The following is a 20,512-nucleotide window of genomic DNA, read 5'->3' on the forward strand; positions in this document are numbered from 1 at the left end:
CATTACAGCTCCAGCTTGTGTTGTAGTTTACTTGCTCCGCAATGCACCAGCCTCTGTCTGTCTGAGTGTCGATATGTGTCAGGGCTTATTTAAGTAAGCACATTGAAGATACTCCACTCGAAAATGATCTATGTAGAAAGACATGTATAATCTAAATAGTTCTAACAATAGGAATCAGACTGATTATTGAAATGTTCTTAATGTCATGTTGGATTTAACCTTTCTTACCAGCAGACAAACTTGTACTGAAGAATCCATAGTTTACATATCTATAGGAGATTGACATGGCCTTTGTCCAAAAGTGAAGCTTTTGGACCTGCAGCCCCTCAAAAATCCAGTAGGGGTCACTGCACTGGATTCAAAAATAAGTCTGATTTTATGAAATCTGATGGGGAAATATTGCTACTTCTTAGTTAAATGGTTACCTCACTGAACATTGTCCTGAAGTGTCCATTGTTTCAACTGCTACTTCAGTCTCCTCCAATATAACATAATGGTCATTTTCTAATTTATGCTCACATTTAGTCAAACATTTACAATGATTATTGGTACGGCAATATGGTGTGACTACATGTGCTTAATTATTTGCAATCACGGCAGCCAAACCAGCTTACCCAGGATAAGGACATAACAGTTGTCCATATATGATCACTTCTATTTCTTCTATCACTTCAAATTTAAGACTGCAAAAAGAAAGAGCCAAATTTGAGGCCTCAAAAGTGGGGTTCACAAACGGATGGGTGATGTGATGGTGGCTACATGCACTTCTTTTAAACAGTCAATAAAAGGATCCCATTTTCACCAATAAAAAAGGTTTAAACCCTTTTGTGTCCTTAGACAATGACGTACATCACTGACTCGACCCCGGTTTGTGAAGAAGAGAAAGTCTTGTTGGTGTCCTCTCCTCATCTCCTCATCTTCTCCTTTTCTGTCACTCTTACCAGTTAGGCTTAACTCTGTATGTTAAGTTGTCATTGTAAAAATCTAAATGAAGAAATGTCATCATTCAAACACTTAAACCTCCCTCCTCTCTTTTCCTGTTTGTCTCTTTTCCTGTTCGTTCATGCAGCTGCTGAAAGGTAAATTAGTATGGATCCAGTAAAGCATAGAAAAGGAGAATCCATGTTGAAAAATCGGTGTCTCATTCTCTCTTTCTCTATGCGCCACAAACACTCAAATAATTAAAGCTGTTTAAAATGAATGCCCCTTTTCTTCTTTAGCATTCCAATGTCATGTCAACCCTAAACAGATCAATGACCAAACAGTTTTTTATTGGACTACACAAATAAACCCCAGCATTTAAACCTACACACACATAAAGCAGCTGGTTTAAAAGCTTTAAATCTTGCAGGCTTCTATCGATGTAAACAAACCAGATAAGAGTAACGGCGACAAAAAGCCCTCCAACAAACACCATCATTCTTCTTCTGCCCCCTTAGAGGCCTTTTTAAACATTTAAGGACAAAGAAACGGTGAAAAAGTATCCAAGAACACCTTAAAAGTTTCATCTTTGTGCAATTTATTATAAAAATCCCAGCAGAAATTTATAGCAGAAATGATGAATATATTGAACACTCTGCCGCAAAATCTGCTCTTTGGGGATTTTATCCATTCATTTCATTCCTGTGTTTTATCACTTTGCAAACAATCTAACTGACTACATTTAAAAAAAAAAGAAAAAGTTTTGCGAGTTGGAGGGAACAATAATTCAAGGCAGGCAACCAACGTGTGTACAAGAAGAAAAAGTCAAAGCCACAAATCAAAGGCGAGCGAAATGAAGATGTCTGTGGAAAACCACCCAGGAGGGACACACTACAGCAAAAGGTAGATATGTAGTTTGATTCTTTTCCAGATATACACTAACTGATATTTGACTGGTATAAATTACTCAGAAATTAATCATTTTCCAGGATTGCATAAGCTAAAGGAATCATCTGACTACTTTATCTGCAATACCCTTTTTTTTTTTAGGCAGTTCATTCACCTGTTAAAAAAAAAGATACCTCCTTTCTCCTCCATTCTTGCTCAACTCTGAGGAGAGAGTAGCAGGGAGTCATTTAAGGTGTGATATTAATTATGTATAGCTTGTTTATCTTAAGACTTTGATGTCTTTGATCATCATATTTAACACCTTTTGGGATCTGAAATTCATAGGACATGTGATGCAGACAAACATCAAAAAGGAAAAGCCGTTTCTTATTCGTTGCAAAATGAAGCATGTCTTTTCTGTGGGTGATGCTTTTATCTGGAATGTCTGTGGAGGCATTTGAAGGCATTGTGGGGTGAATTAAACGTATGCATGGCGGGAGCCTGCTTGATAAATTCAGGGCACACCCCTTATTCCCAAATCCTTTTAGCTCTATCTAATTTCATGTTCCATCAAAGTATTGCCGGGGACAGGTGTAGCACAGCAACTTCCAGTAAGTGAAAAGTGTTCAGTGATTCATTGGGGTATAAAGTTTGTGACCTTGTGGTTAAGGGGTGATTTCTCTCCCCTCCAGGCGGGCAATAACAGAGAAACACGGCTGAGAACAAACCTGCTGCTGCAGTATGAAAGAGCAATCAGTGGCTGCCTGTGAATTGGTTTCTGACACTTGCAGCGATGACAGACAGAGATAGCTAAGGGAAGGGAAAAAAAACAACCACTGACACATTTCTTTGCACACATTCATGTGAAAACACATTTCTGCTTCCTGTGAAACTGAATCAGACAACTCCATCTCTTGTTTTCATTCGGTATTCTTTTAAGTCTTGACGGATGACAACAGGTTATGCAGAAAGAATAGCAGATACAGGAAGAAATCAACTCAAGCCTAGCCAACAATAAAGGATTCTTACGATCTTAACAGATGTTGAAAATGTGAGAGACCACAGATATGATGGAAAACAATGACAGTTTTGTTCCTATAGCGTTTGGAGAGCAAGGATATGACTACAACAGAAAGACACACACACCGATTTCATTCACAAACAACCAGAAACCTGACTATATGGGAAATCTTGCAAAAACTGTCACTGTTAAATGTGACTTTAGAGTAAACAAACATGGTGGACAATGGACAGGAAATGTTGGCGATGGGTTTTGGACAACTTTTAAGTTTAAAATTCTGAAAAAAAGTTAAATGATGAATTAAGTTGTTGACGTAAATATGGGCTGGTCACTTCCCAACTGGCTATCATGTCTTGTGACAATCCACAGAGTGCATGCTCAGCTGTTCTTTGGGGTTCCCCCAACACAACTGGATATTGGATTGTAAATATTGATGATGTTTAATATTTACGATTGGATTGGATCACTCTTAACATACCTGATTCCACAGGAAAATTTGATAGAACCATAAACAAAATCAGACTTGTTGATTGTCTGACGGAGAGAATCGGCCTGATATTCTTGTAGTGTGTACCCTTAACAAGTGTGTAGACAAAATTTAGAGACAATATTCTAAAATGAAATGAGTGAATATTTTCACCTACAAGAATGTGTCAATCAGAGAGAGAGAGAGAGAGAGAGAGAGATAGTGAAAATAAAAGTTTAAGCACCAAGGCTTCAGTGAAACAACACCAAATCATGATCTGCAATAAGCAAATAAACGCAGATAATATGTTCAGGAGAGGCTGCAAGCTTGACTTAATTATGCAAGTGAAACGCAGCATGACTTTATTTCATGATAAGGATGAGATAAATGAGATGAGGAGCCGGGTCTTTGTGTCTTTAAAGTAGAAAAGAAGTGCACATTACTGCACAGCATCCAATCATATGAAGACTAGTAGGCGGTTGTTCTCGAGGAATAACGGAGCAATTTGCAGACTAATTGTTCACTTTTAAATCATATTTTCCCATAAGTCTTGAAGGATCTCCTCTTCATACTCATTCAAATAAATAAAGCAACACTTAAATACCAAAGGCTCATTGTTAACTGAATTATTCTCCATTTTTAGTTTAAAAACAGCACTTCATTGTCTTTGGTAGAGGAGACTTCAAACTTCACTTAACAATACATTGGGTAAAAATCTTTACTCACCATTGAAGCTCACAGCACGAATGTGGCTGAGCAGCTCTTTCCCGTCAATGTTGCTGGCCATGCGCGGGCAGAGGCCTGGGTATCCGTAGCAGAGCTCGCGGTGCATGCGGTGCAGGGCGTGGGCCATGGCGTACACTGCGTCCATCACAAACTGAACCTTCCCCTCTTGCTCGTAGCTGGAGTCCCGGCCAACTTTTTCCAAACCTGCCGGCAAGACGAAGTCAAAGAGGTTAGACAAAAGGAAGAAAATTAAAAATACATTCTGTTAAAGATTGCAGAGAGAATAAACTCAGGATGCAGGAGTAATCTTCATCCGCTCTGAGTTTATTTATGGTTACAATACAAGAAACAAGGGGATGGATTCTGTCAGACTGACAATCAAATTAGATTAGATCATCTTTTATTGATCACAGGAGCATATCTTCTGGAAGGTACAATTAGAAAATGCCCCAAAAAATAACATTAGGTAACCTCTCAATCTTATAAGGATACATTTAGCTAAACTTAAATGCTTTCCTCAGCAGACTTTAAACTGACTTCCATCTTCATTTATAAACTTCTTTGAGGAGCTTCTGTACCTTGGTTTTAAACAGGAAGCTAGAGACAAAACCAAAGTCGGAGCATATTCACTTATGAAATTCAAATCAAATGTAAAAAAAAAAAAACAATACAAGTACTCTACTAATCATGGTATAGTCTGAGGCTGCCCCTCCAAAGACCATTGGATGTTCTCTCTCTGTTTGGCCCAATAACTGAGAGGTAACATGGATGTGAACTCATAAAACAAATGTGTCAATTCATGTTGAATACCCACAAAAAGTCTAATTTTACTAGAATGTATTGTGATATATAGATATTAGGTTTTATTTTTATATGCATGCTACTGTAAGCCCATGTTAAGTCAAAATCTGGGTGAGGAAATCAAGCCAAGGTGATAGTGTCTAGAATTTAAAAAATCAATCAAGGGATACAAGAAAAAGAGCAAAAGCATATAAAACAGGAGAGAAGCTATACACTAACAGAGACCAAAGTAGAATAAAGTAGGTAGAGGTGGGCTGAGGGACAAGTGAACAAATATATAAAAGGGAACCAACAGGGTTTTTTTTCTTTAAAGTCTTTCGAGTAAAACTTTAGCGAGTAAAACTTTAAAGAGGGAGATGAAAACACATAAACAGGAACCTGAGTGAGACAGGTTCAGCATCAGACAGGTAGCAGGGCACTCAGCCTGACAATGACAAATACCTCCTCTCAATCCATTCTCACCCCGGTTAGAGAGTTACAGCAGAAAGAACAACTTGCACCTTTTTTTTTTTTTTTTTCAACGTCTTCTGAACCACTGATAATGGCCTTTCCTTGTATGAGAAAAAGGTATGACATTTTTTGGATGAGACAAAATATACTTGATACTCTTTCTGACCTCTGTCACATGACTGTGTGTGAGGGACTTTGTATATAGTACAGTTATATTCTCTACATTTGAATGTATAGAATAAACATTTTATTTCTTGCTTGTAATATTTAGCTGCACCCCAGTGTGTCTCCTATGCTTTTGTCCTTTTGCTATAGCAATGAGGCTTATCTTATTACTGCTGCTTAATTAATTACTGCAGAGTAATGTTTAGGTTCATCAATCAGCAAAGGAAACAAATGCATATTTGCATTTGGCCTTCATGCTTGTGTGCAGCTACAGTACAAATACACACCAACAAGCAAACAGCCTCCCAGTTGTGATCCATTGTGAGGGTTTTATGTAATGATCCATTAGAATGAGCTAATGACAGAAAGGACAGGGTGAAACACTGAACCTCATTGACGCATTTAGACGGTAATCACTAATTGATCATGGCATTCTTTTTATTCTACATAAAAAAGGTCAATGATTGGAACTATGCTTTCTTTTTCTCTGCTTACATTTTGTTCAATAGGTAATTCATTGCCTAATTCATTTGTTATTACTTATTCTCAACTTCTTCATTCTTTCCTTCTCTTCTTTTCTCTACACCCTGCCTTATTCTCGATTTTATTCACACATTTCTTACGAGTTGCATTCACCTTCAGGCAATGCAAACTGAATCAAACCCCCGTCTGGGATTTCGTGAATTAACAAGACCAGAGGCCCCTCAATCAATATGAGAATCCATAAGGAATTAATGGGGTCCTGAGAATGAAATCCAATCCACAGTTAAAGAAGACTGTCGGGTGTTTTTGAATGTGTGTTTCTTGTTGATGGGGATGGATGGCAGGAGGAAGGAGTAAGATATTTTCCTTTGTTTGTCTGTCACATGGTCTGTTCAAGCAGCTGATCACTACGCTGGACTAAAAGTGGACTTCATTTCCTCTAAGGGACGAGGACAGAGGACAAAGGACAGAGGACAGAGGACAGAGGAATGGAGAATTAACCAAAGAGCTTGCAGATAAAACAACAACTCTCTTCCATGAACACTCACAGGATATTGCATACTAGCAAGTGGGAGTGGGACAAAATATGCATAAGGCAACATATTGCTGTGGTGACTCATGTTATACAGAGTCCTCCAATGCAAACTCAAGTGATTTAAAAACTCCTTAGTGCCAACCTTTCACTGATTCTGTTGCGCTTTATGCAGATCTTGAGCATCGTAAGTTATGCTATATTGTTTGAGTTTTTCATTGGAACTTGTAATTTATTAATGCTACTGTGTAGGCAGCTAAATGTATGTTGCACTTGGAGTACAAAAGAAAATTCCCCAAGGGGACAATAAAGTGCATCACATCGCATGGCATCACAATGGGATTAATAAGTATAAATTATTATCATATCGATATATTTTGACTTATCGCTTCACTACTTCATGACTAACAACAGTAGCACGTATGACACATGAATGAAAGTGAATTGGCCAGAGAAGAGATAGATAACAGAGAGAAACAGAAAAAGAAGAAGAGGACAGTGGTTATAAGTCAGACAGCTGTGAAAATAAGTGAAGAGATGGAGCGAGATAAGAGCAGAAACTGACACAAAATTGCAGTCAATAAATACATGAATTCTACACTTTACCTTTTAAGGGGAATTGATTATTCTAGATAATCAGATATAGTGTTGTATCATTATTTGACTGCCCTGCAATATGTCAATTATCCTTTAATCCCTGTATTGTGATATTACTGTTATCATGGACAACCTATTGATTATAATATTGCATCGTATCATGAATTAGCCTGGGATTCCCAACCCTACTGAAGAGAAAGTCATGTAGGATCTCTTCTTTTTCTCTGTCTTTGTGTTTTATCGTGCTGCAGAAGGTTTATCCAGCACTTACTCTCCTGCAGAAGTCTGGTTTTTTTTCAATCCTATTTTCTCACTCTGACTCAAGACTTCTGCCCAGTGCAACCACATTCCTCTGAGCCAAGTTCAACTCTTCCCAGCTGGACCTCACATTCAGATCTTCATTTTGCTTCTGGATGTTACTTTTGTAGCTTCTATATACAGCTTGTTTTATTGAGCCTACAGTATTGATTACCTGTACACAGGTCGGGTTGTAATCCAGCCGGACATGGTTTGAGCAAAATGCATATGGGAAAAACTGAATGCTTAAAGGCAGCAGGCTGAGACTAAGGGTCAAAAATCGATTGACTTGTTTCTCAGCAGCAGGCGTTGAAAAAACAACGTTTTGCTCATCAGACTTAGCTGACATGGTGTTTTGTGTATCACGGCTTTTAATTTGACATTTCATTAGAAAAGCAGCTGCACAAATGACAGTAACCTTTATTTATCAAGGGAAGACATGATGCACCTTTTGGCCAACAACCTGCTCAACATTCATAATTCATTATTCATTCAGACCTCTGGAGTGACTGCAAAAAGGGAGAGCTTTTCTCATTAGTATCACAAATTCTGGCCACTAGCCCAGTTTTCCGACTTCATCTCCCAATCTGTATTTCATTAAATTTATTTGCTAACAGTAAACGAGGAACTGTTATGAATATCATTGAAATTTAAGCACATATAAACAGGGATTCAAGCAACGAAAAAACTATCTTTTGACTGAAAATCCTTGCCATACGAAACAGGTTACAGGGGGGCTCACTACGTAGGGACTGTCATTTTAAATGGTGTTTTACATGTAAGAAATAAAACATTTTATTATTTTTGGGGGAAATTTCGACATTTAATGCAACAGAAATGCTCTTACTTGGGGCTTCTTTAGGGGCCTAGTGTGTTTAGAAAACCCTAGAGAAGGGAAAAATATGACAAGTTACAAAAGAAAAGGCGGGGGGCTAATTCTCCTCCAGAGGAACCATTAGGCTACTTTAACATACAAATTAAGCTTTTTGAGATTAGATCATGGGAAAAAAAGTTTTTAAATAGAATAGGACAATGGAAAAAGTAGTTTACTCTGTTTTTTTCCTTCAGCAGAATTAAAGTAGTAACACAGAAATACTGTTTTCCTTTTTTTTTTCCAGTTTTGCACTTGAATGAATGAAAATAAGAGCCAACCAATTATAAGCCTATGCAGATATCGGCTAATTTTATCGCAGATATTTGCTTTTATTACTAGATGTATTCATCAGTCAAATAGCATTTAACTTAAGTTGTATTGTATTACACTATCAGTTCTATTTCTGGCTGTCACCAGCAAAGTGTGCTATATAGATTACAACAAGCATTATCACTCTCAATGTCACTCGAGTGTCCAGCGGTGATGCACATACATGCACAGTTACTTTCCAGGAGACTTTGGTCGAGGTAAAGAAAAGGAAAAGAAAAAAAAAAGTTGCACACCAAGCCTAAAAATAACGACAAGTCAGGACATGATTGGCAGTACACACAGATGATCGCCTCCACAATAAAAGCCTACAGTACACGTAGAGTGGATGCTTAACTGGAAATCAAGTTGCAGATAAAAGTTCCCACTGTACATTGAAAAGCCAGAGAAATGCAATACTGCACTAGTGTGAAATGATTCAGACTAACGCCCGTCAAGTCAATTACAACATCAATTTGCATTTGAAGTTATGTCACCAACCCTCATTCTCCTAGATATTTTTTTCTGTCTGACACTGACTAAAAATAACATTGAAATTCACAGAAACTAGTTGTAGCGACAGAGAACTTTAATCCCTGTTTACATCTTTGTTTTTCTTTAGATAAGAATATGACATGTAGCCTTTTTTCTTTTTGAAACCTCAACAGTTTAGTGGTGTAGGCTAACACTTGTCAAACATCACTACAAAGGCCTGTAGGTTGTTTAAAGGTTTGAAACTCCCATCATGCCCTGGGGTTGCTCTGTTAACAGCCTCAGTAACGTGATTGATGCTACTTAGCTGTGACAAAACCCGCAGAATACTTAACTGAACCAACCGCCGTGTCAGCTTGAAAGAAAAAACCAATAGAGAAGTGCAGCAAGGTGAAGCTAATGCAGCTAACTGACTGGCTAACTGCCTTGATGGATCCAATTGGGAGTCAATTTACTGCTCTTGTCACTAATCTAAGGGCAGCATCAGCCTATAAAATGAGTGTGGATTTACCTTTAATCAACGAGGTTATGGATGTGTTCCAGCACTTTAATCTATGAAGAGCACCAATTAAAATGGTACAAATCTAGCATTTAAGCTATAGGATAAAGTAATTGAATTGTGTTCAGTGTGGATTAAAGTATTTAAAAATATCTGCCTATCTGTTATCCCCCTCAGAGGAAAATTCCTCTTTCACAGCAAGCAAGATTTTGGATGAGGGCTTGTGATTCCTAAAGCCTCACGGTACCTATTTTGACTTCAATGAACAATTTTGGATTTTTTTTAGAGCTATCCCCATTACTTTGTTATTCCTTGCTCTTCACTTAGAATGTACTTATTATTTCATGATAAATATATTCAATTAGTTAAGTATGGAAAGAGAAATTGAAAGTAAAATCTCTAATTTTTTTTTTTACAAACCGCTTATGCAAGGTATCTTTTTCTGGAGGTGTCTCAATGCCTTGGGACATTAAACTTCTGAATATGATGCTCACACAGGAAAGCAGATCGACTTTACTCTGCTCAGTACCATATGGCTTATTGTCATAACACACTCATAGCCAAGAACCTAAAACACAAACACAAACACACACACACACACACACACACACACACACACACACACACACACACACACACACACACACAATTGACACTTAATTAATTGTACTGAATCATAGAAATTAAATATATCAGAAGAAATACAGGTGATATGGGTTCAAGCACTACAGAATTCTTCATATTAACCACAGATACCTAAAGGCAATCATTTATGTGAAAAGTCTCGTGAAACAAAAGGCCCGTGAGCTGGTAGCTTAATGCCCTACTATACGTTCAAACATAATGACACTAATAGTTATTAGATACAGCTTAATTAGATATAATATGGCAAATGCTTTCAAAATGATGCACATGAACATAGCATATAGCTGGCACTAAAGTGATAATGTACCTTGAATCACATTCCAACAAGTGAAGGCTTAGAAGTTTGCCACAAACGTGTAGAGCTTCATTCTTCATGTAAATTACACTGCTGCTGTAATCATGAATGCACATATGTCTTAGATCTATTTCAACTTTCATGCCATTTTTATGCAAGAAGATGAGTATCAAAATCAACTGCAAAAGATTTTTTAGCATCAGATTCTAATGATCAATTCTAGTTTGATACAGAATATGGCTAAATAACCTCCAGAATGCATATGTGTAGTCTTTGCATTGGGCAGGTTAGGCGTGCTACACAAATGCTGCATTGAGGGTGTGTGTGATTTTTAGCCTGATTTTGCAAGAATATGACTGTTTGTGACACACTGAGCTTATGCTTGACCTATGCTTCATGTATCTCAATATCTGGCATGTCTGGATGCTCTGTAGTATGTAGAAAGCGAATGTTTCCAATTTTTCGAAAATTGCCTGTAACACGCTGTAGAAGAGCGTCTGCTTGAAAAGTCAGTGTGACAATTAAAATACACTTTTGGAGTGCTGTCCTAATTGATTTTCTTGTTTGAACATTTTTCGGGATTCAGCACCGAGTTGTTTTACGTTGAAAGGGAGTTGAACGTTTTTTCCTCTATCATTAAGCACTTGTTTAATCCCAGACCATAATCTGTTTCCTTAATCTAACATATCAGTTGTGGCACCTGAACATAACCAAGCTGCAGGCAGTTTATTGTTGGATTTCAAAAAAACTCAGTAATGTGGAAATGGACACTGCTTATTTATTAAACTTGAATGCAGAGGGTCACCTAGGTTATCTTTTTTGTAAGCCTATGATCAAACTAAAAAGTTATAAACTGACACGTCAATCATACTTTGTATATGTAACTTTGACTGTGAAAACTCCTCACAACAGATAACATTTGGATTTTCCATATCAGTACATACAGGTCAACATTTATTCCCCAAGAGTTCATGTAGTAAAACACCTGTATGATATCCAGTGTACCTGCTGTGTTTCTGGTCATATTTTTAAATGTAGTATAAAGTGCTTTAATCTTGCCCCAGAAATAACAGGTTTTTAAATAAAAGGTGCTTCAATTCTGTGTGAATGAATGTTAAAAGCTCTTGTTGTTTCAAGGCAGAACTTGAAAAGAAACACTCGAACTTGGATGTCCAATGAAGGGAAACTCCAAATGAAGCTCCAAATATTTTCTGTAAGGAGAGATGCGAAGTGGGCAAACTGCCTATTGATAGACAAGTTTGTCCTGACCTTTAAACACTGACCCATACATATCAGAATGCTTATTGCACTCATTATTTGTAAGCTCATCACAAGGAACAAATACTTATTTTGTGTCTTTCGGAATAAGCCAGCTTCTCTTCGTGCTGTATCAGTACGAGTGCACACTTGTTAACACTTCACACTCGTGAAAAAAAGTACAACAAAGTGTTGCACTTTAAGCCATAGATCAACGTGTCATGAGATAATGAGAATCTCTCTCCGCTGTTCTTATGAGATGTGAAGCGACACGATGCATCATTAATCAGCATATCGCAAGAAAACGCAATCCTCTGCCTTGAGACAGTTTAACGACTGGTGCTGTTATGAGTGGTGCTAACAGGAAAAAAAACACTACCGCCTCTGTTTCCTGGGATTGCGTCAGGTGTTGTAACCGGAGCAAAGGGGTTGTGTGTGTCTGAGTGTGTGTGTGTGTGTGTGTGTGTGGAGAGCACAATACAATGCAGGCCTTTTATTGGATTTGTCAGCCCATTGTCTGCCAGAAACAGCTCGTCACATCAATGAAGCAGCTGCAGATGTATTCATTTCATCTCTGCAGATAATGTGTGCAAGCAGGTGCAAAATTAAGCAGCATATTAAGCTATTTAATACATTAGTGTATTATATCTAATACAGTGCATGTTGGTGTGAGAAACGGTGTGGAAAGTGGAAATGATAATCAGAAATCAAGGTTGGGATGGAGGCAGAGATATGGCTGCACAGAGATGGATAGACAAAATGTTTGTGTTATTATGCACCCTGTCTGTCTTGTACATATTAAACTCTATTCTATTTTCCAGCCTGCAGCTGCTAAATTAAATTCAGCCTTTCTGCTCAGTGTTAATGGCATCAGAGACCACAGGCAACTTGGTTGGTTAGCTGTTTTTGGTGTGAGAGGATTTGCATGGGGGGGACTTGAAAAACTGTGAGAGGCAGAAGTACAGATGAAAAGTGACTTTCATGTCTCATAAAAGATCTGTTTGAGCTGCATGAGGACGCAATCATCTCCATATCTGCCTCCGAGTCATTTTCATATTTTGTGGCTGATTATTTTTTCTTGTTGCAGAGGCATGCAGGCCGGCGTGTATAAATGTGTTACTCATCTCAGTTCTGTTTAATAAAAGCCAAAGGCATGGCAGAATCTTTGTTCCAAAAGTTGTTCGATGATAAAAGTTTTGTTTGGAGATTGAAATATTGTCTGATATTCAGATCACCTGCTATTGGAGTGTTTGGATGATGAACATTTAGTCTTTCAACCCTTTGGATGACAGCAGTCGTAGCGATCATGAACACATGGTGGCATGTCATCATTATGTCATTATTCAAAATTGGTCCTGAATTTTTCGGCAGACCTCTTCAAACGTCTCTTAAACGATATGTGATACAACTTGAAATGTCTCACCTGGCACTTCAACATCAATGCAGAGGTGGTGGTACGATGACTCACGGCGGATTACTGTCGATAACAGCAATCTAAATATAACCTTCAGAGTAGAGGTGAAGAGATCTAATCTAGCTGCTGATCTTGTCTGTTTCTTCAAGGACTAAATTTGTCTTTTTTTGTTGGCAGATGTAAAAAAAATCAGGTTGGCATTGTTTAAAAGTGCAAAGAGCTGTGTAGCAGTTGTTTGAGCTTTGTTGTGGGAGCTTTCCAAAGAACTCAAAACATGAATGCATCACCAAAGAAGTACTGCACATGAAAAACCTAAGCTTTGATATAAGTATAAAGGGAACAAAATGTTTACGGTTCTAAACCTTTGCAAGTTTCCTTTTTAAAGTGGAAGTGAAACATTATTTTCAAACATTGACTTTACATTAGCTACCAATCTTAAATTGAAGGCTTTGGCGAAACAGTGTGCCATAATGTGATGTCCATGTAGATGGTCTATTTATTTAGGATTTCCAAATGCTCAAATATATTCCCAATGGACAAAAGGCTATATGTCCACCTTCTCGTATGAATGAAAACATAAAATCTGCTATTGCAAATCCAGAACAATAACTACAACATGCAGCTCCATCATACTCTCTTCCTGTAGTTTAAAGGTCAGTGAGGGCCCTGATCATGGAGCTGAATGGGTTGGGGTTACATCCTGTTTCAAATGCATTACATATTCTCGTTCTTTCAGGCAGATTTTCTTTTGAAGCACAACCTTCCTACATGTTGGGACCACCTTGAATTTCTAAGCCCCTTAACTTGCAAAACTTCACAAAATCTATCTCATTTGAAAGGAGGAAAAACTTCAGGATGGATGCTGGTGAATCAACTTTAACATGGGCTTCACCTACTGCTAGTGAAGCCAATAAGACAAACACAGAGCAATACATTGAGGCAGTGAGCTGAGGCTAATGCAGGACTGCTGACTGGCTAAGTGCCTTGATGGATGCCTTCACGGACCAGCGTGCTAGCCAGGTTTGACACACCGAGTGATTGATGGCACAGTGGATGACAGGCAGACTAATGATTTAGACAAGCTCCTTAATTAAACATCAATTAGGAACACACATTCAATTCCCTCCCTCTCCATTCTCTATATTCCCCCATCTTTTTGCTCTTTTTATGGGTTTTCTCAGGCGTGCTCAGGAACATAGACGCCCAAATGTATTCTCCTTTTCAAGATGCAAATGAGAAAGTTTGGGAATAATTATGTGAGGTAATTTATATTTAAACCTTTGGATAATGCAAACTTAATTCAGATGGTAATGAATACATTTACATAAAGGCTGCTTAACTAGCTTTTCTCTCATTAATCAAACTTGTCAGCAAAACGACATGAAATGACAGGATAGGGACGTGCAGCCCACACACACATCGTAATTTATCTAAGACATTTATAAATCACTGTAGTAACAACACGCTCATTTACTTTGCTTTAGCATGGCCTTGCATGATATTTCATAACATAAGCTAAAGAAAAAGTAACCCACCACTCCACACAAACACAGATCGCTTGTTGTAACCATACTTGTCTGGCTCTGAGCTAGCTTCAGGGCTAATCTGCCAAGACAGAAATGAATAATCAATAGTAGAGAATAGGAAATGAGCATCAGACAGAGATTCTGCTCTACATGGTTTGACAAGAGATCAGTGGAGCCAAGAATTATGTCAATATACTGCTGCAAAAGTACCAGTCATTACATTCAAACTGTGTGTGTGTGTGTGTGTGTTTACTCAGTGATTTGAGCTGTAGATACCTAGAAGCAAAGATCAATGTCGAATATCATTTAAATATCACTCAGTTGGAGGATTTGTGTGTGTGTGTATAAGGACAGAATTCAGGTCGATAAAACTAAAGAGTGTTAAAAAAAAGAAAGATCAAGAAGACGGGCATCAATTCTGTGAAGATGTTGCATCATGTAATCATCTTCTTCACACTAAGGGGGAAAGAAGGCGAGGGAAATACCAGTACAAAGGTGGTTTATTGACTAAATGATTGATTTCACAACTTTTTAAACTTTTTTTACTTGTGTCCTGTGTCCTTACTTTCATTCCTTTATTTGAGTCATGCATTTGTAACTACAGACACCAATCTGTAGCTACCTCACTCACTCATCCCTAACTGTATGAGTGCATTCGATTGGCTCACCCTCCACATATCCATGCACATCACAGACACACCAGCCGTAAACATCACTTTGATAATTCAACTGTCCTAAAATGGTAGTCACTGTGGATTACTTCAACTAGATGCTTGTTTGTCTCACCAGAGTATGTGTTCTTTTTTCTTTCTTTATGAGTCTGTGTTTGTTCTTCTGCTTGTTGTCTTTGCAAATCTCTCGCAGTCACTTGAGTTAATCCTTCACTGTGGATATTCAGCAGCTGCTATAAGGGAGAACATTAACTGTTTTGTTTTCCTAAACTAACTTGAAAAGGATTGCCATGTTGTTTAACATTTGATGTCAACCGAATTGAAGTAAAGGATACGGGTTGACCTTGGTTGACAAGCTGTTTTTGAGATATGTCTATGGACAGTGATAAAGAATAAGACATTTAAATTGGAATTAGGCAGGTTGTGGTGCCTTATTGTTGGTGCCTTAAGTGTTTATTGCTGCTGTAGGATTGTCTATTGGGGGTTCTATGTAAGTTTGTCTTATTACTTGGGACCTTTGTATAACCAACTATAAAAAGGACCTGACTGGTACCCCACATGGTCAAGGGGTACATCCTGAGTCTCTTAAGTTGCATCCCTTACTTGCATCATGCCTGAGATGTATGGACAGTTACAAGGAAATTAACCAAAGGAGAGAGGAAACGAGAAAACATGTTTTAAGAGACGCGAGCCGTCCTGTCCACCGAAGTGTCATGTGAAGAGACGTCTGTTTGTGATGATGTCTGGTTGTGAGGTGTCAGCTGATCACACTGAGATGCAGAGAATGACATTGCAAAGGAACATAATGGTAACAAAACTACAGCAAGTGCAATAGGTCAAAGTTGAGCCAGGAAGTGAGCGTGTATAATGTGATGGTTGTTTCCAACAGGGATGGGGAAATAACTAATGTCTTTACCTTTATTCCTCTAATAAATTCATTTTGAAAACCCTTTTCTTTTCCAAGAACAAAGTGGTTCAACAATGTCCTCTGTGCAGTGATGTAGAACTCAATGTTTCTGTGAATTAGAATTTGTTAGCTCAGATCTAGATTACTTTTACTGAAAGAAATGATGGTCGAAAACAACAAAGGAGAGTTGTAATAAACCAGAATTCCCATTTCACTGGCTGTCTTGTCTTGTGACTGTCTTCTTCTCTTGCCAACTACACTTTTGGGATATTCAGTGACAACACAGATTTCTCTTTGTGCCTTCCCTCGGCCTTCTTATCCTACACTTTCATCTTCTTTCCCCTCTGTCCAAAGACCTTCTGTCAGACTGCAGTGGGAATGTTTTATTCTTTGTACAGAGCTTTTCACTTGAAACCACCCTATTCTTGAATAATTTGATACTGCAGACATATGTGGCTAATATATTTTACATCACTATAATAAAACTGGTATATTTTTGCTGATGGTACACAGAACTATTATAAATTATTCATTAGTCATTATTCATATAGTGCTGAATCACTGTCCTGGCAAGACTACACTGTGTTCACCAGGGCTCTCTGCCTTCAACTTTTATTAATTTCCTTTTGTCACTCTCTTCCTTTAATCTCTCTCCTGCACGAGTTTCACATAAACAAATAAACACGAGTTTTTATTTGTGTCGCTGAGGGAATGCGTGCTTTATGTCAGCGGGTCTTGAATCTTCCCACTCTTGAACAAGCATCGGTGTATACCAACAAACAAACAGAAAGAGTGGAGAAGGATGGAAGAAAAAGAGGCACAAGTGAAGGAGAGAGAACGATAAAAGAAATTAGAGAGGAGAGGGAGAAATTGGATGACACAAGGAAGACGGATTAAACCTCAACAAAAGCAAATGAGGAACAGAGGGTTCGTTTATTGAAGGACGACCAATGAAACAACAGAATGAGAGAATAACGAGAGCAAGGGGAAAATATTACAACGGTTTTGATAAAATAATCCACGTTTCATGACAGCCCCATAAAATACATTTTAACCCTGTCAATAAAGCATCAGGGAAACTTTTTTTTGTATTTTTCTAACCAAAGATCAGTCATTAAAAGGTCCCATATTATGCTTTTTCTGGTTTTATATGCTCTTTAGTGTGTTTTCCATGTGTCCTGTGCATGTTTAGGCACATCTATGTGCAAAAATTCTAAGTCCGCGGAAACGCGGCTTCTCCTACGTCCTCTTGTTAGCTGTAGCATTAGCTGCACGTAACGCTCGGTTCTAGCCCCCCTCGATAAAAAATGTGTCAGTCCGGCGTCATTGTCAGTGTGAGATCACTGATCTAAGCCCATTGGCTTGTTGTGGCAAGCCCTGCAGCTCATTTTGAAATTTCCGAGACACGTGCTGAGCAACTGACCAATAACGACAGAGCGGATCGGCAGACCAATCAGAGCAGACTTGGCCCACGTGGGGTCTAACAGTGTGGGCTCAACAGAGCGTAGCTGAAGGACTCAGAGCGTAGAGGGAGCAAGGAGGAGCAGTACATGAAAACAGACACTTTTTTCGAACTTTAGCTATTGTGAACGTACAAAAGTAGGTACATAGATTAAATATACGAACCCCAAAAAGGGCAGAATATGGGCTCTTTAAGGCAGTTTCTATGAGTTATTTTACACCAGCTGAAGATGACCCAGTTGTTTATATTTGAGCAGTTATAAGTTTAGAGCTTTAGCACAAGCAAGGCAAAGGTTGGATACTGGATGGATACTTTATAAAGACGTGCTGCTTCTGTCTCAGATCATTTTGATAGGTACAAAAGGGTGCAGAAATCACAGTTACTGAGGTGTAACAGCGGGAAGCAGGAATATTTTTTCCAAACGAAGTCAACAACACAATGTTGCAACAGACCCTGCACAGCCAATCCCAAGCAGTCGCTAAACTAACCGCCTTTTGATGGTATGAAAATCAGCAGAGAGCAGAACTGATAGGGCAGCGGGGCCTCTCTTTGTAGTGGCAGCTAGAAAGGTAAATGTCACATAGCTAAAATGCTAAAAAAGTATTTGATCAGACTTGGTTATTTTGACTTGCGTCCAAATACATCCACATCCTCAGCTTCTTTTATGCACAATGTAGCATGCAAAATGTAGCTATTGTTGAAGATTGTATAAAATACAAATCACATTAGTAAAGCAGCAAAGACTCAGTGCATACAGAAATGTGTTTCTTGATTTATGCAGGTAGGATTTATGTGATTACTATCACAAGCAGGAAAGCACAAAAATGCACATGTATCTGCTGTTGCACAACCAAAATGTTGTATTGAGTTCTCAAAGTCATAGTCTTGTATATGATACAGTGGACAAGTACATAACATCTTAATAAATCTGGCTCTTTGGGTCATTAGACTAGACTTAGCTTATTGTTTGGGTTTTATGGACATCTCTTTATTTTTTAATTCAGCCTTACTGTTATATAACCACACTATATCAATAACAATGTACAATACATGCTCTCAACCAAACTACAGATAGTTACCTACGAGCTGGTAAACAGTGCTAAGACTTTAGCAGTTCAAGAGGTGGATTTTTCCCTTAGTAGTTGGTTGAGAGCAGCTAGCTGGTATAAAAGAGTTAGCAGGGCTAAGCTCTCACTTTCTTATGCAATAACGATAAGAGGAAATTATTCTTCACGTCACTCACAACTGTTTTTTTCAATGTTGGGAGAAACAAGAGAAGCAACTGGATCTGATAGCTAAAAGAAAAAACCTCTACTAAACTTCCTCCATAGTGTAAGTGAATGACTGTTGTTATGGCACACACCATTGATAGAGCATTGCAGATTGTAGAGATGCTATGAAAATAACTCAGCACCTAGAAACGTAAGAAAGCATCTATTTTACTGAACATTTGTTAGTAAAATTGATTGTTTCTTAAGTTAAAATGACCGTGATTGTGATGTTAATACTGTAAGTACTCTGATAACAATGTCCATTATGTGTTAGCATCAAGCTAACATCAGGCGTACATCTCAGTCCATCTGGAAGAAGTTGCCCCCCCCCTCAATGTGTATTCATTGATCTCGATTTCTAAAATGTTATAGTTTCAACTGCTTTCTAAAGCAAATAAACCACCTTACTATTCTCCTTATTAAGAGCAAGTGATTAAATAGTACACCTTTTTTTCCTCATGTAATTCAAGTTCGTCACAAGATCTGTTTGTTAGATTTGAGTTCTGGACTACTTTGTGTGCATATCCTTTGTTTGGTATGCTCTTGGGTGTGTATCTGTGATGAGTTGGTGTGTGACAGGGCCACAGTGAGAAGTGGGTCCCCTGGACCTGCTCAAGATGGATTACTTTGTGTGTGTATGTGTGTCTGAGAGGTAACAGTGATAGATGGACGGTGCAACACTGGTGCTTTAAAACCACACAGATCTGATGGCATCAAGCATTCTCTTAGGCACATCCACACAGATCAAATGTCTCATGTATAAGTATCCAGGGACTGAGTACATGCTATTGTGTATGATTGAGCAGTTATTAATCAGTCATGCACACCTGACTCATCTATATGAGGAGTTACACTATGTCATCTTAAAGGATAATTTCACTGCCACATTAAAGCTATTTCACTTCATCTTACCTCATGCAGCAAAGAGTCCCAAAGTCCTGTCTGTCTGTCTCTGTCTGGCAAGTGTGCAATCTGTCTGTCTCTTTCTAATTGTCCATCAAGCTCTCCATCTGTGTTTGCGGCCATCGTTCAGCCGGTCGGGCCCAGAGGCCTCCTCACAGGGGAGGGAGCAGTTTATCCAGCCTGCAAGCCTAATAACTCTCCTTCCCCATTGACCTCGTTAGGATATGGTCTATTTGCAGTGAGCGAACATGTGTTTGTGCGCTAGGGTAAAATGGGTGCATGCCGGGCTATGTCAGGATCTAATTAACTTTTGGAAGTGTAGCGTGCATCCCATATTGACAGATCCATGCACACATCACTTGCTCTGGATGCAACTTCAAGGATAGCTTTTTATTGAGTTCAAAAGCTTTTCCACACTCAAAAGGGGAGGCTTTTAGAAGATAATTCGACCTTTAGAAGATCGTTTTCACATTAATAACACTCTGTTAAGTATAAATATTTGATGTTAAACTAGGGAAATGTAAAGCTTTATAGGCAAGTGGGTAGCGTACGTACAGTAGGATTCATTAATCGTCTGTATTTGCCAATTAGCCAGGAAAGAAGCTAAAGCACAACCTTCATTGGGCGCTGCAAAGGGAACTAC

General features: G+C 38.4%; 1 protein-coding gene across 3 annotated transcripts in view; it reads right to left on the bottom strand.

The window, feature by feature from the left end:
• Positions 1–20,512, bottom strand: part of grm8a (glutamate receptor, metabotropic 8a) — a 219,729-nt gene that overhangs the window by 46,113 nt on the left and 153,104 nt on the right. For all 3 annotated transcript variants that reach the window (XM_061029471.1, XM_061029473.1, XM_061029472.1), the window contains one exon: positions 4,023–4,226. In XM_061029471.1, the coding sequence (XP_060885454.1) occupies positions 4,023–4,226 (204 nt within the window). The remainder of the gene's footprint in view (positions 1–4,022; positions 4,227–20,512) is intronic.

The sequence above is a fragment of the Labrus mixtus genome, chromosome 22 (genome assembly GCF_963584025.1).
Source record: "Labrus mixtus chromosome 22, fLabMix1.1, whole genome shotgun sequence".
In the NCBI taxonomy this organism is placed as follows: Eukaryota; Metazoa; Chordata; class Actinopteri; order Labriformes; family Labridae; genus Labrus; species Labrus mixtus.